This window comes from Podarcis liolepis (assembly GCF_965112155.1).
Source record: "Podarcis liolepis genome assembly, chromosome: 8".
Classification (NCBI taxonomy): Eukaryota; Metazoa; Chordata; class Lepidosauria; order Squamata; family Lacertidae; genus Podarcis; species Podarcis liolepis.
The window spans coordinates 55,944,278-55,971,929 of record NC_139560.1 but is presented as its reverse complement, the minus strand read 5'-3'; the positions used below and the strand labels follow the sequence as shown (position 1 = coordinate 55,971,929).

Sequence of the window (27,652 nt, the reverse complement as noted above, 5' to 3'; positions counted from 1 at the left end):
GTTACATACGTTTCAGGTTACAGACTCCGCTAACCCAGAATTAGTACCTCGGGTTAAGAACTTTGCTTCAGGATGAGAACAGAAATCGTGCTCCAGTGGTGCGGCAGCAGCGGGAGGCCCCATTAGCTAAAGTGGTGCTTCAGGTTAAGAACAGTTTCAGGTTAAGAACGGACCTCCGGAACGAATTAAGTACTTAACCTGAGGTACCACTGTAGTTTCGGGAGGTGGGGGGGTGCGATTGCTTTTTATAAGCTGCTTCAAGCACAGGGAGTGGCAGGATTTTGAGAGCATCTCATATTGGTCAGTTGTTGCAACCAGTGGCGAAGCACTACTGGGGGTGAAAAGCAGCCGGGGGCATGGCTGGCGTGCCCCGAGGGGTGACGCACACCCCGGGGGGCATGGCATGCTTCCCGGGGGCGTGGTACACCATCTGTGAGGGCATGGTGCACATTCTGGGGGCATGGCATGCTGCCTGTGGGGGCGTGGTGCCCAGCACACTGGGGAGTGCACAGCGTGTGTCGGGGGGCGCCGCGATGGCACCCTACCAGAATAGTGGTGCCAGGGGCGGTCCACTCCCTCCACCCTCCCGTTCCTCTGCCAGTGGTTGCAACAATGTAGTTTGAAAGTGTTTCAAAACCAAAACACATATTTAAAAACATGAAAGTGCTCCAGTCACTTTGGTGTACACTAAAGGTATGTGTTGTTGTTGTTGTTGTTTGTTTTAAAAATACCATAATATGCTACCTGGAAAACAGAGTACAGTCGTACCTCGGGTTAAGTACTTAATTCATTCCGGGGGTCTGTTCTTAACCTGAAACTGTTCTTAACCTGAAGCACCACTTTAGCTAATGGGGCCTCCCATGCCACCGCGCCGCCGGAGCACGATTTCTGTTCTTATCCTAAAGCAAAGTTCTTAGCCTGAAGCACTGTTTCTGGGTGAGCAGAGTCTGTAACCTGAAGTGTATGTAACCTGAAGTGTATGTAACCCGAGGTACCACTGTACCCTTATATTTCTGAAACTGAAATGTTGGTTCAAATTGCTGGCTGGGATCAAACTGAAAATATTGCTTGCTATTTTACAACAAGATCCTTTAAAGCACCGTTACCTCTGTATGATAGATTAAAGAAGACCTCACAGACAATTATAGGTCAGACCTCAGCATACGTTTGAAATTCATTGTGGCCAGGCTGATAATTCCAGGTTATAAATAACTCTCGTATCACCAAGGACACCATTCAGAAGAGAAAACTTGATTGCTTTTCAAAATCATAATGTAAGCAGACCAAAGGATGTGACAGCCTTACCTAATTTGATGCCACCCAGCTGTCTTAGATTATAGCTTCCATCATCTCTGACCATTGTCCTGGGAGGGCCAGTCTGGAAGTTGAGGAAGGCTGGGGGGTTGAATAATCACATAGCTGAATAATCTGTACAGAGGATGCTAACACTGAATAATTGTAGCCTTGAAGGTTTGAGACATGCTTTGTATGTAGAAGTTCCAACTTCAGTCCCTAGCATCTCCAGGTAAGGGTGGAAAACATCTCTCTGCCTGAAACCTTGGACATTTGCTGCCAGTCCGTTTAAACCATATGAAGGTAACCAGCATTAGAAACTCAGATATATAAGCTATTCACCAAATGCCACCTTAAACCAAGGTTACAATCACCACAACGGAATGTCTAGATGTCCTTTTTTTGCAATGGGTTTATTATTATTATTGATATTCATTTCCATACCACTTTATATTTTAAAGGAAAAACCCCTCAAAGTGGTTTGCAGCACATTAAAACATCAAATAAAACAATCCAAGGTAAAACAAATGCAAGCTTAAAGGAAAATATTTCAGATCCTTCTCTAAGTGACATTTTGCTTTCCCCATATTTATTTACCTCCTTAATTTATATAGCTGCTCCATAGCAGAAATACTCTAAGAAGCCATTGTCGGACTAGGACCTGGGAGATCAGGGTTCAAATCCCCACTCAGTCATGAAACTCACTGGGTGGTCTCGGGCCAGTCACACCTTCTTAACCTCCCTCACAGGGTTGTTGTAGGGATTAACTGAGGAGGAGGGTGAACCATGTGTTCCTTGGAGAAAAGGGTGGGATATAAATAAGCTCTTCTGCTTACCTGCTTAAGAAAGCTGGAGAAGCCAGCCAGATGGTGATGTCAGTCGCCAGCCTGGCATCCAGAGATCTCAATGTCTTCGCAATTGGACCCATGACAGTGACAAAACGCGCCTGGCGCCTGGCTAATTTCAAACGCTGTAGGCAACCTGTGACCTATGGGCTGCAAGCGGCTCTTGTGGGGCTTCCCTGTGATCCCCTGCCAATTTATTCCACTGCCATCTGGGCTGCTGGATTTTGTTGTACAGTTGTGATGGGTGCCATCCTGCCCACGTAATCATGTTCCTCCTCCAGCACACCACACAGCTGTTTGGTGCACTAGGGGATTGCAGTTGTAAGGGGGAGAAGAGGGCACAGGGAGGCATAACCTCCAGCTGCTGCATGTGGCCTTCAGGGACCAAAAGGTAACTTCTCCCTGGATTGTAGATATAATACTCAGATACAGTCTGGCTCTATATAATGTGTCTTCCTTCCTGGTTTAAACATGCAGCATAACTCTTGGGCTAAAGCATTCTTTCGTGTGGTTTGCGGTGATGTGGCTTGACACTCGAAGCAGATTTCATGAGGATTCAATTTCAAGCACTCTCCGTGCTATTTGGTGTTCATTTAAAGCAGGTCTCAGGAATAACATCTTCTAAAGTACTTCAGGCTGAAGTCTCTGGGGCCCAGCTGCACACTTTGTTCCTGCTCTCAGCTAGAGTGCAGGGAACTTTTGCTGAAATTACAATTTTGGCTGAGGTGAAGTCCATAGTCTCCCCTTCGCTTCGCAATTTAAAACTCCAGATGGCGTATCTAGCAGTGGAAGAGAAATCCTTAAGTGGCTACAGGGAATGAGCTAGAAGAATAGTGTGACCTGCATTCCCCCTTACAAAGTCGGGGGGGGGGTTCATAAGTGTGTATCATTGGCCCGCTTGATACTGTATCTGGCAGGAAGCCTTGGAGAAGTGCTGTGACTCACAGAACGTAATGGACTCATAAAGCACACTTGCCTCAACTGTAGGATGCCATACCCTCCAACATTCCTCATGAAAATAGTGACATTCCATTCTAAAAGCATGGTGACTGTCATTGCACGGGTCACTTAGAAGGTGACTGCTCAAGTCCAAATAGAAAGCTAAAATGGCTTCAGGGTGGTGAATCATGATGACTGGCAGCAGTGCATGGTTTTGTTACTGGAGTCATAGCTTCTATGTTCTCAGTTTTAAAAAGAACTTTTCTGCTGGCTGTCTCTAAAAGCACTTGGATGACACTTAGCTAAGTGGTGGAGACATCCTAGAAGAAAATGAGCAGGTATAAGCTGCTTAATCCCTGCTCTCTATACCACTCTCCTTGAGGGCTCCCTTTCCTTGCACATTACCAATGTGATATGACTGCTCCCTTACACCCCAAATTCATGGATTCTTCTTTGCACATGATTTGGAATTATTCTAAGCATTCCAGAAAAATTCGTCTGAAAACTAGGAGCTGTCTTGGCATTCTGAGAATCAGCCTGAACCAGGTCTAGAGAAGAGATGTTTAAGAACACTAAAATGAAACACCACCCCACAAAAAGCCAAACCCTGTTTCATGAACCCTGCCTGAGTATTATCCCTTATCTAAAATACTTCAAGCTGTTATGGGACCAAGCAGCCCCATTCTCCCCATTTCCTGTTCTTTTTCATCTGGCGCTTTCAACATTCCATAGATCCTAAAAGTCACTTGTGTGCCTTTTTAACATTCTGTTTCCTTTTTGTTTACAAACTAATATACTTTAGCTATACCTAGGGAATCTCACAGATCTGAAGAAACCACTACCTTGTTTTTGGAGGGTCTATTCCCTTCCAAACTGATATACACCAGACCATCCAAATTCAACATTTGAGGAGATTATGGTAGTTAGACCATGAGTGGGCAAGGTATTTTACAGAGTAGCACAACCCAAACCCACACTTCTGACCCAAATAGCTTTCTGCCTAAATTTAGACCAGATGTGTGGGGTAAGGGTGGAAACAGCACAGGTAGAGATGAAAAGAAGAATGGATGAGAGAAAGATGGATAAGGAGGAATAATTGTGAGCAAATGCTGTTACACCATGGTGTGCATGTATGAGTGTGGATGCTTTGTTTGGGTTCAGAAGAAGGGGCATGTTTGGTCAACTCAAGGATTATGACAGCAGTTACATTTTAGGCATCTTTGCAAAAAGAAAGAGGTGGGTAGCATGTTGTGAATGCTTGGCTAGAAAAGGCAACTTATTAATACTTTTACAGCTGTTGTTTTTCTTATGATGACTTAACTGAACTCATTGTGGCTCAGTTACCAGGAGTCAAGCCAGCTTCCCACATTTCTATCCCTTTGCTTGCTCTCTCAGGCTGGAGCTGACACCAAAATGTAGATGTGAGCAGTTGATCAGTGCCTTTCTGGGGGGAAAACCTGCCTTAGCAGCATTGGCACATACAGCCGTACCTTGGATCCCGAACGCCTTGCAACTCGAACGTTTTGGCTCCCAAACGCTGCAAACCTGGAATTGAGTGTTTCGGTTTGCAAACGTTCTTTAGAACCCAAACATCCAACGCGGCTTCTGCGGCTTCTGCTTGAGTGCAGGAAGCTCCTGCTGCCAATCAGAAGCCGTGCCTTGGTTGTCAAACCTTTTCAGAAGTCAAACAGACTTCCGGAAGGGATTGACAGCCAAGGTACGACTGTATTTGTTTAATAAAATGATACGGTGACAAAAGGTAATTCCAGAGATGTGCGGACAAGATGTCCTTGAAAGGATTTAAGTGCTGGGGATAAGTGAAACCCAAAAAAGTTGGGAGAGGGCTTCTGGGATGTCTTGGTTCCTTGGTTCCAATATCGTCACCTGGCTCATTTTTCAGTTACAGTGTTCTGATTTTTTCATTTAAAGTTGCAGGGACCACATTTGTGTCCCTCCCCTTGTTCTCAGTGCTGCTGAGGGTGCCTGACAGCACTGCTACTTTGTCTGGTTTGGCAGCTTAAAGAGTGTCACACTTTGCTCTGTACATGCACATTCCTATGATAACTGTATTTACAATGGAAAGGCCCTGAGATTATTTTTTAAAAAGAAATATTGTTTATTTATTTCCAAACATACAAATGGTGTGTGTGTGTGTGTGTGTGTATGTGTGTGTGTGTGTGTGTGTAGCACATAAACCTTTCAGGTTAAAAGATAAGGATGTGCCCTGCCCAACTGTTTATGCTCCATGATTTGATCACTCCATTAATCATGTGGGCGCAGAACACTTGAATGCCTGAGTACATGTACATGCATATGTCACAGCTTGCAATGTAATTGCCTGGAGGGATGTTCCTGCATGCCTTACTCCTATGATCACTTGTTGACTTGCATTGGTCACCTGTCTTGCTTGGGATAGGGGAAATAGTTCATTGTGCATATAGTCATAATTTTTTGAGAAACCTTTCTGACAAAGCCTAGCAAAATATATTATTTCATATCCTGTGATATGGTGAACAGAGTGTGCATACCATTCCAGTACTATGCTGCCTTAATTTGTTTTCAGTCTTGTAATAAGCACAATGCTATAGATTAAGGTTTTTACAAAAATCAGTAAGGTTAAAGCTTTAGTAAAATGTGTGGGACTTTTGAGTTTGGGCACGTCCTTTCTTTGTGCTTGTTTTTATTAACTTGTTTAGAATTGAGGAGGGGGAATGAATGAGGAAATGGTATTGGTGCACTAAAATGGTATATTTGGGGTTTGAATCCAGATGATGGCGATTGTAGGGGTTTTCAAATTATGCTCTCCATGCATACATTGGATTGCACCCACTAGTACAGAACAAGTTTGGGGTGGGGGTGAGGGAGGAGAAGTGGGAAAGCGGCATATGCCACTTAGCAGTATGTTAAATTCTGCCCACTATTCCCCACAGAATATTTTCTTTCAGAGAAACTGTACCTCATAATTTATTTTGCTTTGGTTTCTTTGCTTTAGTATGCAAATGAATTTGCGAACCCTTAAGCTGCAGGGTTTGGTCAAGTCTTGCACATGAAATGGTGAAAGGGAATAAATTCTGCTACACAAGTGTTGGCTATTGAGGTGCTAATCTTCAAGTTCTTCTCAGTAGTAAGCTTCTTTCTTTGTGGGATAATATCCCGGGCCTTATTGCTTCAGAAGAAATGCCTCAAGAGGAATTTAGAACCGGCTGGAGATGGTTAGTGAATGAGATGTTACATCTTAGTTCTTAATTTTTCTTTCTTTCTATAGAAAGTGGTTGCTATTAGCTTGTCAAGAAGCCTGTTAATCCACCTTTGGGAATCCTGGCAAAGTGAATGGAGATAATGTCATGCTTTTATCCCATATTGATTTTTTGACTTGAGAATGCGGCAAAAAAAATATCCTTGTGTCAGTCAGGACACGAGCCAACCTGTAACCTTGATTTCATGGTACAAAACACTTTTCTTTTGTTGTGGAAGCAATAGTTTTTCGAACTCCTGGTTGAGTTAGAATTTTAGCATATGCCTTCTATAAACAGGAACTTTTTATTTATTAAATTTCTATACCATCCTTCAGCCGAAGATCACAGGGCAATTTATAATATAAAAACACAAAAATAAAAGGTCGTAGATGGGCAGCTATGCAAACAGAATTGCCCCTTGTGTAAAATACCAGGTCACATCACATTGTAGACAGTCTGTGGTGCACAGCGAGAAGGGAAAGCATTCAAGGGTTAGAAGGATGCTAGAAACTAGAAAGATGCATCTGAAAATCCCAGGGTGGTTAGCAGTATAAAAATACAAAATATTTATAGCTATAGTGTAGAGATTGGTAAAACGTGTCCTTTAACTTTACAGCATACATCCACCCATCCTTTAAACCCCTTTCTATGATACTTATTCTGAGCAGCCGAATTCCCTCCATCCTCCATTTTGTCCCTCACAACCAACACCTCAAGATTTCATACTGCCTGTGAGCTCACGGGTGCTTGTTTGAGTTTTTAATCTATAAAAGTTTACACTCGCTTTAACCTCTATTTTGGGATAGCTAGGAAGACACCTGATTATGCGGAAAACACGCCTTTCTTTTGTGTGGCCTTCTTTTGGTTCATGACTGGTGGACACTCCAACATCCAAGTTTAATGTGAGAGGGAATGATGTAGAAATGTCTTACTGTGCTTTTCTAAGAGATGCAGAGTGGCAGATTATTGCAACTTTTATTTATCCATCTAATGGTGAGATTCACAAGGAACCATTGCAGGGGTTCTCTGAAGCTCACAGATCTTCCTCTGGGCAACATGTGCATATCACACATTTAAGCAGAAGTTGCAAAAGAAGACATGGAAGTCATTCACACCTTCCCCTTTTCCTTGATGATACTCTGTCTCTTGTGGATAATGCATTCTGAAGGAAAATCTGAACCATCTCAAATGCTCAAAGAGGGTTTCTTTCATCCTGTTGTGGAAAAGGTCTTTCACTGATTATACTTCAAGTGACAACTTCAAGATTCAAGTGACAACATAATTGACTATTCCTAGCAATATGTTTCCATGACAAATCAGTCAGTAGCTTCAAGTGACAGCAAACAAAACAAGCGTATAGAACAAAGACAGATAAAAAAGGAAGACAGGGCATCTCCCATCCTAGAAGAAGAAAACTACTCAGGCCAACTGCTTTAGAAGATGTATTGACTGTCAGGCCTCAAACAGCTTTCTAGTTCTAAAAGGGAGAAACGACTATTGGGATAACGTCGAGGTTTATCAAAGATTAATCTGTTACCTCTCTCTGCATGTGCTTCCAAAGAAACGCAGTTAAAAACAAATAAGGAGCCGAGAGTTCAAAGCTGTATTTTAGTATCATAATGCAAAAGTGTAATATTACTTGTTGCAAATTGTCTTCAAGCCTTTTGTCACTTCACAGATTGCGGTGACTTATGATTATTGCAAATTTGCTCTAGAAGCACTGTATACGATGCCTAGCAACTTCCACTGTGTGTGTGTGTTTTATAACAAGGTAGAAAAGGATGTGATGCCCCAGTTTCTCAGTAAGTAGTCTGTTCTGCAGGCAATATAAATTGTGACCAAGACTAAAAAAAAAAAAAAAAAGCAGCTGAAATGCTGCTCTCTCCTGACATTCATTACAATTATTATTTGGGTCAGGTTCCCCCCTTGTTCGATCTCTTTGTTCTGCAGAGATGGGTTTCAGTGAAAAGGTCAGGCTATATTTAATAAAGATGACATGAAACAGTAGCAGGCGTAGTATAGATGTGAGGCTATTGGCAGAATGTATAATAGGCTCCAGTAGTTTTGCAATGTGTTTTGCTCAACATAAGGATTGTATCTACTAGCTCTGTCTTTCCACAGCACCCGGTTCTTTCTTTTCTTGTCATTTTACATTGATCCATTTTCTAAAATGCCTTGTGCTGCACCATGCATAATGTTTGCAGAGCTATGGGGGTTTCCACAGCAGTAGCATTTCTTTCTTTCTTTCTTTCTTTCTTTCTTTCTTTCTTTCTTTCTTTCTTTCTTTCTTTCTTTCCCAACTTCTGCATTCAGGATATATTATGCTAATTTTGCAAGATAACATGGATTTCTTTATTTCCACAATTCTGCCGTGTTGGGGTTTCAAAGGATTTGCAGTGTTCCAAAAAGCCTGGTTTGTCTTGAGCAGGGGCAGGGGCATAGCTAGCTGCTTGGACACCCGGGGCAGTGCAAATGCCCTGCACCCGGGGGCGGGGCAAGCTGGGGCAGAGCACACTGCACAGAACCTCCACAGAGTCCGCAAGCCCCACATTGCCATTTCGGGCAGCGTGGAGCCTACAGGCGCCCGAGCCACAGCGTCACTTCCCAGGAGAGAAGTGGCTTGGGCGTGCTGGAGGCCAGGCCCCGCGGTCACCCCCCTCAGTGATGACACCCGGGGTGGCCAGCACCCACCATACTCCCCTTCCTATGCCACCGGTCAGGGGCTATATTGCATCGAGAGTGACCTTTGGGGGGGCGTATGTCAGGGATGGGCAGCGCCAGTGGCAAAAGTACTGGGGCAGTGGTTGTGACTCAAAGCTATCCACACACACATCTATCCGCTACCCAGACAAACAAGGGGTGTTATCCCAGTTTGAGGACAGATCCCAGCCAAGAAAAGGCACCCCAAATCAGGTGAAAGGCTGTGGCCCCTCCCAACACCAGCATCAAGTCTTGGAAAACTAGATAAATAGTGATGTGGGGAGAAGTCACAATTTGGTTCTTCCAGGATAGTTCAAGTTTCTTATGTTTCATAGCAACATGGGCAGGAAAAACTTTGCTGTGGCTCCATGGAGGATGAGACTTTCAGTGGCTGCTTTCATGACATCTCTGCTTACCTTCACTGTTGTAGGCAATATGCTTCTGAATAGCAGTTACTGGGATTCACAAGTGGGGAGAATGGCGCTGAACTTGCACTCATTGTCTTATGTTCTTGTGATCTGGTAGGGTGGTTCTTATGTTCTCATCAGCAGAAGAATGTAAGGACCTAGCCTAAGGGAAGGCTATTAGAAGCAAGAATTTCATTGAGAATTGACTGTTTGTTTCTGTCATTTGATACGGAGTCCCATTTGGATTGTTGGCGTTTGTTCTATAGTGTCTGACACAATACTTTCTAGGATGCATTTGACTTTTGCAAATGTATGTTCCTTTAGATCTCTGTTCCTCCTTCCCTTCTCAGGCTGGGAATTTTTACCATTTTGCAGCACAATCCTATACATGTATATCCATTCGATCATAAATCCAGTTCAATAGGGCTTATACCCAGGTGAGTGGGAACAGAATTGCTGTATTTGTTGATATACTTGGGCTCAGAGCATGGGGTGAAGGCACATGGTACAGTGGAACTTACTAAATCTACGCTGGCCTCGATGTGGTCAGTGTCTTGAGGGAAGACCTAGAAATTCCACAACTGCTACCTTGTGCCTAACAAGAGAAGGATAGGGTAGAAATGAAATAAATTCATGAGACTAATTTCAGCTTGTGATTGTGGTGTACTTGAGCTCCCTCCTCATAAGACTGAGTTATAGTGTAGGTGTTTAATTTAGTCTTTCCATTATAGGCTGGGGTTTGAAATCCATGAATGTGGTGAATGCAGTTTTATCATGCTATCAACACTGCAAAGAGAACATGATCTGAATAGTACATGAGGGTTTTTTTCTCAAAGGTGTCGCCAGTGCAAAATTCCTCTCTGAGACAGGATAGAGCTGTTTGTAAATGTCTGTTGCGTTACTACAAATCGTATTCTCTCTCTCAGTGTGTGTGTGTTTTCAGATATATATTTTTAGTGATGAAGTTGGGAGTATTTTGTTATGTTCTTTGGCTCTGATACACACAAACACAAGGACAGGGAACCAGTGGCCTTTCAGCTATTGTTATATTCCTTCTGCCATCAGTTCCAACCAGCATGTCCAATAATTAGGGAAAATGGGACTTGTAGTCCAACAATATCTGAGGTGGCCAAAGTTTCCCCATCTCAGATTTATGAAATGTTAATCATGTGAGTAGATAAAGGCCATATTAAGGTACAAAGTCTGAGCAGCATTTATCTTTTAATTTGAAAACAGAGCAGAGCACGGGTGTATTTGATATATCTGCACAGTCTGAGAGGTGTTAATATAGTGACTTGTCTAAATTCCAAGCTGATAATTATGTTCTGCCTACTTAAAATGCTTCCTAAAAGAATCAGACGGAAATAATGTATTCATTTCCTGCTCAAGATGAGTAGTGAATCCCAGCAGATTCAAAGGGGCTGTATGATATTAATTGCTAAAAATATCTCTCTAATTGTTCGGGATCTTCAAGTAGGTATGCAGAAATTTGCAGCAGAAAATTTGTAAGGCTTTGTTTCTTAGTATCCTGACCCTGATCTGTGGCCTGGGCAGGCTACGGTTCTGTGCTCACTCACCTGAGTTCAAATCCCACAGGCTTCAGAATGTAAGATCCACAAACTGCTAGATCTGTCCAAAAGCCCATCTAGTCCAATATCCTTTTCCGACATAGTCAACCAGATGCCTATGGGATTTGCTTCTGTCCTGAGTAAACAAGCTGAGGATTGCCATGATGGTCAACAAAACTGAGAAAATGGTATAGTACAGTCTCTGGCCTTGAATAATGCCTTCATCGTTTAAAGTGATGGCATAGTATTGGAGGAACTTCATATCCCCCAAATGCTTGAGGCCCAGTCCTGGGATGTGCTGAACACAGACTCCTTCATGGAAGAAAGAACTGGCAACTCAGGCCCTCTGATAATCCATTTTACCAGTGCCTGAGCCCCCACCTTAACCTAGAATAAAGGCCGTCCCCCTGAACAGATGACAGAAAGCTGAAGAAGCACTGGGCTTCAGGGCAAACCGCCACATCTTTAAGAAATCCTCTCCTTATCAAGGATAGCAGTCTTCAGGGTTTTTGTCCTGCTATGTCACACTCAGTATTGCCCTGGAGGTCACTGGAAGATGTTTGTTTCTTAGGAGCTGTCCACAGTTCTGCAGGCCCTTTGTGTTTTTATTCCCTGTCTTTGTGACCTTTTCTTTCTTTCTTTCTTTCTTTCTTTCTTTCTTTCTTTCTTTCTTTCTTTCTTTCTGAAAAGCCGCTGCTAGCTTTTACTAAGGACTCTCTTGGGCTAGATAACTTTGTTCTTTAGAGGCCCCATCTGTATGATACATTTAAAGCAGTATCATACTGTTCCATACAGTCATGGCTTCCTTCTCAGAACTACTATTCCCAGAGTTCACTGGGATGAGGGATTGACTGTTAAAACACTCTGAGCAGTTATGGGCAGGGAAATAGGAGTCTTCTAATAACTCTCATCACCATTAATGAACCACAGCTCCCAGGATTTGTTGGGGGAAGCAACAACTGTTTAAAGTGGTATGATACTACTTTAAATGTATAGTGAAGATGGGGCCTGAGTTTCTGTGTGGCTTCATCTGATTCTTGAAGGAATTGTCTATTTCCCCCATAGGAATTATCCAGCCCAGACTACATGCTACACCATTTTATCCTGGGACAGAGACATGTAGAAATATAAGCATCTCATGCTTCAAAATAAATTACCCCCAGGTCAAACAATGGGATTTTATTTTGTTTTGTTTTTTTGCCTGCAGCTAACTGGGCTTGGCTCACTTGCTTGAGCCAGCTGCCGCTTTTTGCTCAGAAAACTCATTTTGCGGTGTATTTGTGGCACATTGTTGTGAGCTTTGTGTAGGATGATTGAGCAAGCGTGATAGGATTGCCTCTTGCTCACAGGCCTCTCTTACGATTCTAGGGCTTAGATTTCAGTAAGGAAAAAAGAAGCTATTTCTAGGAAAGAAGAAAGTACTTCTTTGCGCAGTTCACAGGTCAACTATGGAAGCTGTTCCCACAAGAGCTAGTGCTGTTGCACTCATGTCCTGCTTCCATGCAGGAAAGTTGGGCACCTGGTTGGCCACTGTGAAAACAGGATGCTGGACTAATGACACATTGGCTTGCTCCAGCAGGCCTTGTAATTGGTCAATTGATTGCAATGTGCTTATACCTCTTTTTTCCAGGATCTTATGGACATTCCTTTTATCCTCTCAACAGCCCTGTGAGGTGGGTTATGCTGAGGAAAAAGTGACCGAGAAACCTGTTTTTAATTAAAAAACCGTATTCACAAAACCGAGCCCAACTCACCCTGAAAAGATAAACAAATCTGCTTCTGAGCCCTTAATCCCACTCACTGTTCCTGAAATAGTCAGGAGGAAAGCTGCACCAGCCTTAGTAAATTACAGAAAGTGGCAAATGGACAGCAGGAGAGGCTGTGGCAGGAAATTGCAGGATCCAGATGGGGAACAATGTGGACTAGTTGTGCCAGCTGGCATACACGGAGTGATCCTCAAGAGCTCTGGCTTAACGTCAGCCTTGACATGTTGTGCTTAAAAAAAAAAAAAAACCAGAATGCATAATCTTCACATGGCTGCTTTTTGTATTCTAGTTACAGATTGCATAAGGTCACACACTCCGCTGAGCACATGTTTTTGTGTCAACACATGCCGTTTGGGTCAGGTGCAGATCTGCTGTCCTCGGGTACAGCAGTATAAAGCATCTTAAAGGCATGTTCCTCAGATTCATGGGGATAATAATGACCTATTTTCTTCAGCTCAATTGCTTGCTTAATTTGTTTTACTCATTTGCAGACTCCCTGCTTCTGAGAATCAAATATTTATCATTTGGTGCCCAGGAGCTGTTTTTAAGAAAATAAGCTTGGGTATAGGCCAATGGACTGTTTTGAAATCTTTTTTTTTTTAATGTCATTTTAATGTTACTTTTTCTCTCTGCTGTCATCGGTTCAGAGTAATATCCTGGCCCTAAATGTTTATGATGCCCTATCTGCCTTTATTCTTTGAACATAAACCCATGCAACTGGTACCACATTTTGCAATATTTCCCAGTGTAAATTAGTAAATTTGTTGGAATAAATTAATATTTCTCTCCCCTCAAGTAAATTTGAAATTAAATAACAGAATTACAGTAGTCATGCTGAGACAGCAATTCAGCTCACTCAGAACCCCAGTATTCTTAACTATTCCCATGCATGCTTTCTTGAGAGTCAGGGTGAAACTTCATATTCTTCTAAACGCAACCCCCAAAATAGTTCCCCTTCCATATTGGAAAACCCTGTTTCCTGATGCCACAGCGCAGAACTATTCTGCGAAGGCAAACTGATTTTCAAAGGAAAAGCTCAAATGGAAAATAAGCCCTAATGCATGTCTGAAGGAGCTGTCTAGACTCCAACCAGCTATTTTTTATAGCAAAAATATAAGCTTGCAAAGAAGATTGTGCAAAAGAAACATTACAACGGCATTTTCTGTCTACAGCTATCGCTGATACCGGGATCCCTGCTGTTCTTGTGAAAGTATTTAATAGAGATAACGTCTTAAAATTATGTACTCTTCCCAAATTATGTGCCCTTTCTCACTTTTCTAAAAATAACTGTGTACAGAACAGTTTGCCGAGCAGTTTTGTTCAAAATGGGGATGTGGCAATAGTTTTGTGGAATATTTCTCATTCCTCTTTCAAAATCAGTATTCATACAAATGTGCACTTGGAAGAAATGCATCCATTTTATTGTTCATAATATTCCCTGTCACTACAAACCTAACAAGAAATCAAGATCACACACACACACACGGAAAGGAAAGGATCTGAAGGCTATTTAATTGATTTTGGCTTCCCAGTCTTATAGCTGCTCCCTGAATCTGGAGATTCATTGATGCTTTATAACAGCAGTAACAGCAGCTGGAAAAGTGATCTTGCGCAGGCCAGTTCTAGATTAAAAAATGATCCAATCTCTTGCTCTTTATGTGTCCTTGCATTACAGTTCCTTGCAGGTGTAAAAGCTCTGCTGTTGACATGGATCTTCTCTGCTACGGAGAAGAGCTTTTAAAATTATGGAGCTGTAAGCTTGACTGAAGTGAATGAGGACGCTCTCTTAAGAGACATCTCCAACCCTATGTGCCTAAGCTGCTGTTTCACCATAAACTTCAATATACTTAGCCCACCATCTGCATGCTTAAAGCACATATTGAGCTCTACACTGGGGCTGTAATGGTTACTTAATAATTTGAAGACTGCATCCTTCCATGCTTCTATCAGTTCAGATGCAACCTGTGTGCCAAGCCCCGACACCTGTTCCCACTGACTGTCCTTCAAAGTAGAACTCTTCCCCATTCTCCCATGTCTTTTATCAGGGATGTTATAGCAGCAGATTTCCTGCAATGGATTGGGATTCAGCTCAATAACTATTGAAGCCCCTTCCAACTGTAGCCTTCTGTCTTTCAGCAGCATTTAAGGCCTCTTTATTTGGTCAGGCTCTCTAGAGCTAAAACTAAATCCATTAAGTGTCAGCGGACTTTATATATTAGACACCTATTTTATCTTTGTCATTTGATCATTAAAAGACTTCAGTCCTTTTGACAGCACTGGCTAAAAATTCGCAGCTACATAACAACAACCAAATATGTTTTCAGCTTCGCTTAATTAATACAGAAGACTCTTCGCACTTTTCCTCAGAGGCTTTATATATTCATAGGTTAAATGCACATTTGAGAAAGATCTACATTTTGTATTTCAAAGGCTTCCATCAAAACATCTTGTTCCACATGATTTTAGCATCAGGCAGATGGAATGAAGTGGTTTGTCTGAATCACACTCTGAAAAAGGAAGTGCACCAAGGAGGTGTGACTTTGCATAGACACCAGGCAATTAAATGTTTTCATGCAATGCGGCAAACAGGAACTCGTGTGGTTAGTTCTACTGACACTTTTTCTTTTTTCTTTTTTTTTTGTAAAAGCCAATTAAAAAATACCATTCCGTGTAATTATTATTCCATGAGAAATATCATATGCTGCCATGTAATAGCACTATGAGAAAACATCTTTAAAAAAACATTTTAATTGCCTACCAGCTCATAGATGAGTAACTAATAAAGATAGACTTAGCTAATTGATGAATGGACAGTGTTTATAACAAGTAATTAAAGACTGGATATTTTCCAAGACAAGAATGAAAAAAATTCAATCATGAAAGCGCATCTTTGCATCCCCAAATATGGGGATGGTTCTAGGCTGGAATTGCATTGTACCGTGCTAATCCTATACTTGTCTGCTAAGACTTTGAGTTCCATTGAATCCCGTGAGACTGACTTCCAGCTAAGGGTACATAGAATTGTGGCCTTAGCCATAAAGAGCAAACTAAGCACTTAAGAAAGTGCTTCTGGATCAAACACACACAGGGCTGTCTTAAGCATATGCGGTGCTGGGTTGCAAAGATCCCCACCCCCAGATTGCCCTGTCCCAGGCACACAGGAGGGCAGAGCCTGCCGGCCGCCTCAGCATCTCGCTGGCTCGGTCGCCCCCAAACTCGCGGCGCAGATCCACCTGCAGCAGAAGAGCCCGCCGCAGTGCTCTAACCAATGGACGGGCTCTTCCCCAGACTCAACTCTCGGGCCCCGGACTCTCGGCCTGGTGCCCCTGAGAGCCCAGTGCCTGGGTGCCCCGTACCCCTAGCGCATATGGGTAAGACGGCCTTGCATACACAAAAAACTTTTTTTAAAAAAAAAAATGTTAGTCATTTTATCATATCTAGGGCAACCCAAAGCAACTTGCAACAAGTAGATTAAAAACAACAATAACCTCACATGGAAACATTTAAACCAAGAGGAAATGCATTCAAAATGCCCCACCCACATATAATCTCTGAACCTGAATGTAGTATATAGCCATCATGACTAGCAGCCATCAATGGTCTTATCATCCACATTTTTTTTCCTAACAACCATTCAAGATTAGGTGGCTGTGGCCACACCCTACGGCGGCAAATTGTTACCTATGCACTTCACAAAGAAGGACTTCCTTTTCTACATCAAAAATCTCAAGGAATTTCAAGTTTCATAGATCTTCTGAACAACAAAAGTAATTGGATACAGTGAGAAGAGAAACTATATCATTTCTTCAGATTAAACATTAGTATTGTGAAGGATGGCTTCAGAAATACTTCTTTTAATTAGTGCCGTGTTAAATTAGCGAGTACTTAGCAACAGTTAGGCCCAAGTTGGGTTACTGCAGTGTAGTCTCAGTGGGATTTTACAACGTATAAAAGCTCCAGATCCTGCTTTGTGAAGTGTATTGCTCCAGTTTTGGGTAATCTGCGTTGGCTTCCATTTCATTTCTGGATGGCCTATAAATCACTAAGGTTTCCTCTGCCTTTGCAGTGCAACGTAGTTAAATCTCTCCATTAAAAAAATCTTTTGTGAAGGTTTCTGTATCATAATTTTGTTCTGTTTAACAGTGGGTGGGCATCACTGTACTAATTAATTAATTACTATTAATTAGTGTTTTGTTTAAAAGTACAGTATCCTTTAATTTTGTAAATTTAGTGCTAATTGTGTTTATACCTGAGCTTTCCTTCGAAGTGGCATACATGGGGTTCTCCTGTCAATCCTTGCAATAATTCTGCAATATAAGAATAGACTGGAGGGACCTGTCTAAGTCTATTCCATTTGCTTCATGGCTGAATGGGGCTTTGAAATCAAATCTTCCTTGTTGAAATCTAGCTCTCTTACAAACTCTGACTCCCAAATCCTAAGGAACTGAAGGGTGACAATTTATGTAGCAATCCTATGCATGTTTACTTAGAGGTAAGTTCCACTGAGTTCAGTTGGGCTTCTTCCCAGGCAGTGGCAGAGCTTCATGCTCTGGCGCCGGGGGACAGACAGCAGGTGGCGGCAGGGCTGGCGTGCTTCCTGGGGGCAGGGCGCGCTGCCTGCAGGGGCATGGCGCCGAGCGCAGCCGGGGGAGTAGTCGTGATGGCACCCTGCTGCGATCGCACTGCCGGAGGCAGTGCGCTCGCCCCACACTCCTCTTCCTCTACCAGTGTTCCCTGGTAGAGCACGTTCTGCTTCCAATAAAAGTTCACAAACCGGAACACTTACTTCTGGGTTTGCAGTGTTTGAGTTCCAAGTTGTTTGAGTATCAAGGCATTTGAGAACCAAGGTACCACTGTATATCACACACACACACACACACACACACACACACACACAAACATGCAACCACATACACATATGGCGACATATTGTCAGGTGACAAGCAATTAATAAGTTTAATAAATACTTTTTGGGAAAGATGTTTCTTTCATGCTAGCTTCATGGTAGGGTCTGCCACCATTCCTGTGGCTACGGCTGTCTTGTGCAATGAACTGAGCACGTCCAGGCTGGTCAAACTGGTTTCAAACAGGCCAAGCGGGAACATACTTCAGAAATATCTTTCGCGTCTCTTCTGTTTATACCTGTGTACAGCAACACTCATTCTTCTTCTGAAAACTGTTGGGAACAACAGGCATATGGTGTTGTTGTTGTTTAGTTGATTAGTCGTGTCCAACTCTTTGTGACCCCATGGACCAGAGCACGCCAGCATATGTACAGCCTATGCACAGCGCCTCTGCAGTTAGTGTCATAAAGTGGAATACAGTGGTACCTCGGGTTACATACGCTTCAGGTTACAGACTCCGCTAACCCAGAAATATTACCTCGGGTTAAGAACTTTGCTTCAGGATGAGAACAGAAATCATGCTCTGGTGGCGTGGCGGTAGCAGGAGGCCCCATTAGCTAACGTGGTGCTTCAGGTTAAGAACAGTTTCAGTTTAAGAATGGCCCTCCAGAATGAATTAAGTACTTAACCTGAGGTACCACTGTACATTTCTTAGGAATAGCCAGCCACAATGGCCAACCAATGTTCAGAAATGATGAGTGTTTGCAGTCCTACAGCATCTAAAGTGCACTATCTCAGCTACCTCTGATTTACATGATCTCAGTAACCACTAATCCAGAGGCCGTATTAAGGAAGGCCAATATAATTATTATCATATAAATCAATGTGGGTTTATATTATTTTTAATTGCATTTACATCCTACTTTTTTCTCCAAGGAGCTCAAGGTGGTGTAAGCTCAAGGTGGTTCTCCCCTTGCTCATTTAATCCCTACAAGCAACCCTCTGAGGTGGGCTAGGCTGAGAGGCAATGACTGGCCCATGGTCACCCAGTAAGATTCATGACTGAGGGGGGAATTGGACCCTGACACTCTAACCACTACACCATACTGGTTAAGGGAGTTTAGCTTGTTGAAGGCCAACTGGTTACCTGAGATGTGAACCAGAATCTTCTGGGCTCACACAGTTAACCTAAAGCTGTAGCAAAACCTAAATGCTGTTGCTCAAATTGCACAAATTGGTGGTGGGGGGAATCTCTTCTAGAAGTTGGCAGACAATATGAAATAAGGATCAATAAAGAGCGGTTAACTCCCACTCTTATAGCATACAGAAGTGCTATTAAAATATCACTAATCTGAAAGAAGTTGGCAGTACAAGAATCATGCCAATTTTATTCATGTGATTTCAGTGGATTCTCCCACTGTAAGAACAAACATTGGGTTCTGCTTGCATTGTGTTTGCAGCCTGTTTTGTTCTCCCTGTCTTTCCAAGTGGCATACCTTTCTATCCCTGCGTCCCTCTCACCCACTCTGAAAGACGTGCCAACTGACTTTTTTCTCTGGATTCTCTCTGGTTTCTGTTCCACTTCAGAGAATCAGCATTCTTTTTTGGTCACTGTGGGGAGCACAGCCTTTAAAAATCTTACTGGAAGTAGTTAAATGTCAGCAGAGCCAGCATGATTCTTCATGCACAGCCAACTTGCTTTCAAGATATTGATGTTTTAATAGTTTTTCTGTATACTATAAAGAATGGGAGTTAACTGTTGTTGATTGATCTTTTATTTCTTCTTGTCTGCCAACTCCCAGAAGTGGTTTGTGGCTTATTACTGGGTAAATTATATTAATCAACCATGCTAGCATTTAGCAGGCAGATTTTGAGGATGACTTGGATTTGGAGAATTCACTAATGCTTCCGGGTAATTTGTAGCTTGATAGCATGCACAGACTTAATATTTGATGTATAACAATTCACTCCTACAGCTGTTTAGGATCAGGCTTCCGAGTGAGTCAGTGTGCCAACAGCTTAAAACAATCAAGAACTTTCTATGCATTGGGCTAAACCTGCCACACAGTGAACCCTGTAGTCTGGATATTGCCCCTACCATGCCTGATCATTGGTCATGCTGACTGAGGCTGATGGGAGTATGATTCCAACAGCATTCTGCAGAATCACAGGTTGCATCACCCCAAAAAGGAGGACATGGATATCCACAAAACTGGCATAAACAAATTGTAGGCCCAGCCCCTCTGGTCAGTAGTGCAGAAGTAGTCAATGTGGTGCTCTGCATATGTTGTTGGACTACAACTCCCATCAACCCTGACGTTTGGCCATGCTGGTTCAGACTAATGGGAATTGGAGTTCAGCAGCATCTGGAGGGTACCACATGGGGTACCCCTTCCTTAGCGTGCATAGAGTTAAAGAGACTATAGTTGACTGGCTGATTTTGGAATAACGTAACTTTTCCCCCACTGTTTTTATCTGTAGTTCTGGAAGAAATTTGAGGAGCACCATGGGGAACCATGTTGGAAAACGGGAACAGAGTACCGAGAAGGCAAAGGTAAGAGAGAGTCTGATTTCAAGCATAGTGCTAACTGGATAACAAATTGAAATAATTTAGAGATAATTTCTTACATTTCCCGGAAGTTTTTATTGCTACTCAAGTTCATGGTTGATGAAAATTTTGGTAGGTACAATTTTGTCCCCATCATTTCAGAGCAGCAACAGGATTTGGCTGTGTCTCATATAACAGCTATAAACTCAGAGTGTTCTTTGGATCAGCGTTTAGGAACGTTGCTCAATAAAGTATGCTTTTGTTTTTTAATTTGACCTCTAAGCTGCATGATTTTATGTCTCATATATAAGAAGATCTCCCCACATGGTTTATCCACTGAGGATTCAAAACTGAGTTTTTTTAATTTTTGTTGTTTTTGCTCTTTTCCCAATAGAAGCCAACATAGACACACACACACACACCCTCAAAGCACATACATTCTTTTGGGAAACTTGGAAGAGTCTCCTATTTATCCCTGCTAAGGAAAACAGCAAAAGGCGTGGAGGGAGGAATTAATGGCATATTTGATTTGGAGCTTTACAAAAGTCCTTGGATAATTTTGCTGCTGAAGAAGGGGAGGTTCTGTGTGGTGATTAGATGCTGCTGGCTGTACCATTGATATTTAGGTTTGCAAATAAAGTGATTCAGATGTGCTGGTTTCATTTTAACTGTTTCATTTCTCTCTTGGCATTTCCCTTGAAATATGAGCCAGTGACTGGTTTTGCTAGTGTTTCAACATATCCTAAAACACATCTTAACCAGCATGTATTGGTTTTTGTGTTTTTCCAGAGTCAATTTTCAGAATCAAGTAATACTTTATTGGGAAGGAAATACCCAGAGTAGAGTGCTGAACATGTAGATGGGGCACAGAATTAATTCCTTCTAACATATAACGTGATTTCGTTCAATTAACTTTACTGTTCTGTGAACCTTTTCCTGGCATACCTACTATGCTTTTTTACTATGTTTTTATAAGTACAGTACTGTAAGCTGCCCAGAGTGGTTGGGGAAACCCAGCCAGATAGGTAGGGTGGTAATAATGATGATAATGATAATGATAATGATAATAATAATAGTTTGACGTAGGATTTCTCCTTCTTTTTAGCTGCATGTGGCAGTCAGGACAACTTTCCAGTGAGATTTCACAAACAACCCCACCTATATTAGCTGCAGCCTGCAGAGATCTGTCTGTCTGTCTGTCTTTCGCTCTGTGTTTTTAGTTACTATCTGTTGTCTTTGGTGCAATCACATTGTCACGTCACTCGAAAGGGTTCTGGCAGATTCTTAGCAATAAGTGCTGAGCATCCACCTTCAGCCACCATATGTGAGAAAGAAGTAAAATCATCCTGACCTGCAAAGGGGGGGGGGAGTTGGATATGAAATTGTTACAGCTGTATGATTTGAAATACTCATATTATTACTTGGGCAGGTGGTTTAGTGAAGTTAAGGTGCACTGGGGTGACTTCAGCCCAAAGACCCTTAAATTAACTGCATATGGCCTGCAGTATTTTCCAGCTCTCTGGACACTGTGGGCCCACTCCTGCTCTATGGACCACCCCTCTGGGAATTGCTTCTTCTTCCATTTTGTGTGAGAGAGAGAGGGAGGGAGGGGAGGGAGGGATGGGGTGGCACAGAAAGAGAGAGAGAGATATGCAATTTCACAACCATGCAGCCTCAGCCAACTGTCAGTTGTGCACCCTCCCCTTCGACTTTACCTGTGGGTAAACAGCTCTTCTCAGGAAAATAATTCCCTTGTACTATACAGTATAGGCATTATGTAGCCAGTGTGGATGTTTTGAATAAAACCTGTGTGCTGAACACCTTCCCTTAATTAGCCAGCTCTGCCAACAAAAGAAGCAATGGACAAACTGAACTGTAGCTTCCTTTAAAATAACCCAGCTGCATTTATGATTCCCTTCTTGTGTCATCAACCTGCTTCTTTTCAGCCTTTCTTTACTTGAACGCTTGAAACAGGCTTAGAAAGTCTATTAAAACCACAAAGAGCAGGGGTACAATTACCTTAAAGAGGGGGAATATTGACAAATAAATTTTGCCCCCTTTCTCTTTGCTTTTTGCAAAGCGCCTTTCAAATTGTCTTGTTTCTGAAGTACAAATGTTTAAGATACAGTGTGTTTTGTTGTTGGTGACTTCCTATCAGGCAGCATTCGATCACTGTACTTAAAATAATTAAGGCAGGAGCTGAAAGAGATGTTTTTGCAAGACAGGAAGTGGCAGTGTTCTTGTGGCTTTGGTCTTCAGGGTGGAAGAGGTAATGGGGAGAGCGGAAGCTTTGTTTTCCCACATTCGGCAGACTTCAGTTTGTATCCAGGCTGATTATACTGTAAATTTAAAAAACGGCGTGAACTGCCCTGCAGAAACCAAAGCATGGCTTATTGATAACCTTCTTTTTCTTCAAATTATATTCCTCCCCACCCATCCCCACCATTTCTGTCTGAAGGTAATTACCCCCACTATGTGCTTTTAAGCTTGTGCATAAAAGATCGAGAGTTAGGGGGTGGGCTGGGAGGTGAGCATGTTTTCTGGTGATACTGAGTTGCTCAGGGTCATTAAAACAAACAAAAAACAGATTGTGAAGAACTCCAAAAGGACCATTCACTGAGTGAATGAGCGGTAAAATGGCAAATGCGATTCAATGTGAAATAAAATGGCTGATATCCTAATACCATGACACAAATCTATGGTGCATCTGCATGTTTATTTATTTTTTAATCCTGTGAACCACCCTGAGCAACTCCCTTGTGAGGAAAAGTTTTGTTATTTGACACTTTTTAGATTAGAGAAATAGTAGTAGTAGTAGTAGTAGTAGTAGTAGTAATAATAATAATAATAATAATAATTTATTTATACGCCGCCCATCTGGCTGGGTTTCCCCAGCCACTCTGGGCGGCTTCCAATACAATATTAAAATACAATAGTCCGTCAAACATTAAAAAGCTTCCCTAAACAGTAAGAAAAAGCAAGAAGTGACATTATAGAAGTTTATAAAATGATGCCTGGATAGAGACAAGTTTTCCTCCCTCTCCCTTAAGACTAGAACTTATGGACTTCCAATGAAGCTGAATGCTGGAGGATTTGAAAGGACTTCTTCATGCAACACATAGCTAAACGATGGAATGTGCTCACAAAGGTGGTGGCTGCCAACCTGGATGGCTTCAAAAGAAGATTCGACAAATTCATGGAGATAAAGGCTACCAGTGGCTACTAGCCATGATGCCTGTGTTCCACTGTCAGAGGCAGTATGCCTCTGAAAGCTAGTTGCTTGGAAAGGCAGGTGGGCAAGGTGCTATTTCTCTTAGGTCCTGGCTTGAAGGTTTCCCATAGGCATCTGGTCTGCCACTGTAAGAGCAGGATGCTGGACAAGATGGGTCATTGGTGTGATCCAGCAGGATCTTCCTATGCCGCCATGTTTGTAAAGAAATTAAAAATAAAATAAAATCCCCATTGATTCTGTTGCTGTGCCATAGCAGGGAAGATTATGATGGGCTTATGAGCCACAGTTCACATATGATTCTCTTGAAGAATGAGAATTTCAGTTATGAACATACTCAGAGAAACAGCCACATGTTTAAGACCAAGGAAGTCTAGAAGAAGAGTTGGCATCAGCAGAAGGAGAAATTTAATTGTCATCCCCACTCCCCCCCCCCCAAGATTATCGAGCCTGGATAGGAGAGGGAGGAAAGAAGCAACATCACTGATGAAAATAGGAGGAAAGTGAGAAGCAAGGGCTGTGGGAAGGGAGTTAAGATGTGTTCACTGAGTCTGAGGTGGCATCAGTTACGGCTTTTCACCCTTTTAAGTCTGTGGTGTGTGGCCTTTTAGGCTGAAGAACTGTTGGCCATTCAGCTGGGCCTCGGTGGGTCTGCAATTTCGTATGACCCATTTCTAATGGCAATATTTCTTAGACCAGGAGAGTCTCTGTCTGCTTCTAATGCATCCATCTATTCCTGCAGAGACATCAGTTTAAGACAAGTCAAATGGCATTTCTGCTTCTTTTATAGCAGCAAGTCATTAATCAACGGAAGATTAAAGTACCTCTTGGGAGGAACATATCTGGAATAACCACTTCCCTGGAGAGCCTTTGTTACATGGAGGTACTCCCCGCATTATTTTGATGATAAATAGACCTGACAAAAGATCTCTTAAGAATCTACTCACAGATTTCTGGGTTGATATAACAATTTCAACTGGAAGCAGAATTCAGCTCATTAGTTATTAAGACTGACAGGCTGTGATCATATTCCAGTAACACATGCAGAATCAGGATCTAGAAAGAACTGGAGAAAAGATCAAAGAGAAGAGCAAGAGATGCTAGTGGAGTCTAAAGCAAGGAGGGGGAGTCTGGGGCCTTCCAGGTGCTGTTGAATTTCAGCAGCCTGAGCCAGCATGAACAATGGTCAGAGATGATGGGGGGGCACTAGGACTATTACTACTTTGTAGAGTCCCCAATATTTCCACCTGGCCTGGAGGAGAAAACAGGCTTAGCTGTGAGGTGTAATTGGAAAATATTCCACTTTTTGTTGTTGTTTAGTCGTGTCCGACTCTTCATGACCCTATGGACCAGAGCACACCAGGCACTCCTGTCTTCCACTGACTCCTGCAGTTTAGTCAAACTCATGCTGGTAGCTTCGAGAACACTCTCCAACCATCTCGTCCTCTGTCATCCCCTTCTCCTTCTGCCCTCCATCTTTCCCAACATCAGGGTATTTTCCAGGGAGTCTTCTCTTCTCATGAGGTGGCCAAAGTATTGGTGTCTCAGCTTCAGCTTCAGGAACTCCACTTTTAAGTTTGCTTAATTCCCATGAAACAGATTTTCTAGAAGTTCTTCTCATTCTTATTGTGTAATAGACAAGACGCTGAGTATTAAACAGATCACTGACACTTCTATGTGTTTTCTTTGCCGTCCCATTGCCCAGAAGATCTAATGAGCCAAATCTGATGGATGATATTTGAGGAGGTAGAAAAGAAGTATGTTGGGAAACTGCAGACCAGGATTCCTGAGTAATGAGGCATAATATGGCTAAGTTTTCCACTGGCTTTGAAAGAATGATCAAACTGAAACATAGACTATGTGTTATAAATGAAACCATTGATTGAAGCAAAAGGTCTTTTTTGCAGGTGGGCAAATTCCCTGTTCTGCTCTCCTCTTCCCATAGGTGCACACCTATGTATTTATTTTTATTTTTGTTGTGGGCATGCTATACAGATAGGCTTGTCTGCTGCATCTACTTTTTTTTTTGAGCTGGAGTGACCAGAACTCCTCTGAGTCTTCCTGAGCAGAAACAGAGTATGCTCATGAGCTTCCCAGATACTTTGGGGCTGTCCATAGCTGAAAGCAGAGTCACATCTTGAAAGTGAATCTTAGGCACCTCATGGAATAGAAGGGCATCGGTAGGTGTAATTAGCCAAAGACAATTGCTATTTTGATAAGCCATGTCCACATTCTCTCATTTGATAAACATTGTCTCTCACCAGTGGCAGAGATGTGATACAGATCCACTCTATCTGAAAATAAAATCGTCGGGATAACTTTTAACTGGAGAGAGAACTCATCGTTCACAGCAAATTCATTAAGATAAGCCTGTGTGTGTGTGTGTGTGTGTGTGTGTGAGAGAGAGAGAGAGAGAGAGAGAGAGAGAGAGAGAGAGAGAGAGAATCACTTTTCACATATTTTCTTTTGCATATTTTTTGTGTTTCTGCCCCACAATAAATTGTGTAGGATATCCTCAGTTATAATGTTCCAGATATTATTGCAAATTTACAACAATCCAAAAATAACACCCCTTCATTTTCAGCAAATTTCTTCCTGCATTTTCCAGTTACTTAAATCAGAGCCTTTATTAATTGTAGCAATTGATCAATCTCTCTTCTTCTTCTTTTTCTTTTTTTAAAAAACAGCAACTGATGATCAAAATGCAATTTTTTGCTAGCTAATCCCAGGGGGGTTATATGCCTAGCCAGATACATTTCCACAGTATGTTTCCAAGTTACTTCCTTTGCTCAGTTAGAGATGGTGTCCTTATTTCCATAATTCTTTCCACCTCTTTAGATTCCCCTCTTTGCCTGCCTTGTTAGAAGGAGAACTTAATCTTGATGGAGCAGTTGTGTTTACTGTGCTGCCATCCGCTATTTTACTTCAAGACAGCTTACTCCATAGGTTCTGTCACCAAATAATGTTCAGCTGAAAAAAGGTTGAAATGTTTCTTATCCGTAGGGCATGTTCTGGAAATGAACTTGGGCTTCTTTCTGGTATTGCTGTTCTCGTGTCAGTACATGTACTTGTTACTGCTGTCTGGAATTCGTTGTTTTCAAATATAATTTCAGTTTACTAGAAATAGCACATTAATATCCTGGAATGCTATAACGGCCTTGAAAACATGGCCCCCGTGATTGATGGATCATTGGTATGTCTATTACATTATGAGAGAAAGGGTAACTAGAACAACAGGCTGTTTTTGGCTGTCCAATTGCAGTTAAAATTGATACCTTCCTTTAGCCACAAGATGTCATTAAACATCCCCTTTCATTTCCCAGGATAGTTTCTGGAGTTGCATTTGACCAAATGAGATGTGTGAGAGAAGTTTCTTTTAAGTTTCAACCTGTAGTCTAGCTGTACAAGAGAACTTTTTTTGAAAACAACAACAACTGTATAGATATGACACACCATGTTTGGGTGAAAAATAATGGATTGTTTCTAGCAGAACAGGACTTTCTATTTGTAGATGAATCAGCTGTCACCTGGGAGTGAAAGGCAACAAGCCACTCCTTGCTATGGTATTTGGGTGAATCATTTCCTTGCAATTTCCACATCTTCGCTAGAAATCATAGATATTTATCTGAAGCTGCTACGGAAATTTCATGTGATATGAAGCTCTCTTCTTGCTAGACTTTCTGAGGTCAGCCAAATATTGCGCAAATGCCACTGTTGTTGTAAATAAACAAAACTAAACACTAAAATGTTAATGTTTTTGATTTCGTATTTAGCTAGCCACATCTACCTGGTTTTAGTTTTTTCTTAAATCTAAGGGAAATCCTTATAAATCATTAGCATTGTTGCATTATCTCTATGATTTGCACGTCATGGCTTGTATCTAAGGAAATGCTGAGTCAACGTCCTGTCAGTGCAAGGATTCCTGCTTGTGCAACACAGCTTCCCCTCTCTCCTTCCCCCATGTCCCCCTTGGTCTGTTCTGGGGCTTCCCCCCCCCCTACCCTCCAGAGCAGATTTGTGGCAAATTTGTAGGGGCACTAACAGGAATCTTTGCATTGATGCAACACTTACTTAGTGCACTATTGGATACAAGCCTATAAGCTTCTGTAATGTAACACACGTGCTGATCAGTTACTTTTATTTGATTATAGGATTTTAAGGAAGATATTTACATAGTAAAGCAAGAAGGAAGAAAGTGTAGCCATTCAGATGGTGCTGGATTCTCATCAGCCCGGGCCACCATGACCAATAACCAGGAATTATGCTATTCAGTATCT

General features: G+C 42.1%; 1 protein-coding gene and 1 long non-coding RNA gene across 6 annotated transcripts in view; one reads left to right on the top strand and one right to left on the bottom strand.

Annotated features, from left to right (window-relative positions):
- MBP (myelin basic protein) overlaps positions 1–27,652 on the top strand; it is a 344,303-nt gene that overhangs the window by 250,979 nt on the left and 65,672 nt on the right. For 2 of the 5 annotated variants that reach the window (XM_083518794.1, XM_083518793.1), the window contains exons 1-2: positions 19,964–19,983; positions 20,080–20,152. The exons of 1 other annotated variant lie outside the window; for it this stretch is intronic. In XM_083518794.1, the coding sequence (XP_083374920.1) occupies positions 19,979–19,983; positions 20,080–20,152 (78 nt within the window). In that variant the 5' untranslated portion in view covers positions 19,964–19,978. Of the gene's footprint in view, positions 1–19,963; positions 19,984–20,078; positions 20,153–27,652 lie in introns of those variants that run through there. 2 more of the 5 variants (XM_083518797.1, XM_083518796.1) reach the window with 2 other exon arrangements.
- Positions 15,109–17,942, bottom strand: LOC310714048. Its single transcript, XR_014529554.1, has 2 exons — positions 17,722–17,942; positions 15,109–15,261 (listed from the first exon to the last, which is right to left on the bottom strand). It is a non-coding gene; the product is annotated as an uncharacterized lncRNA (long non-coding RNA).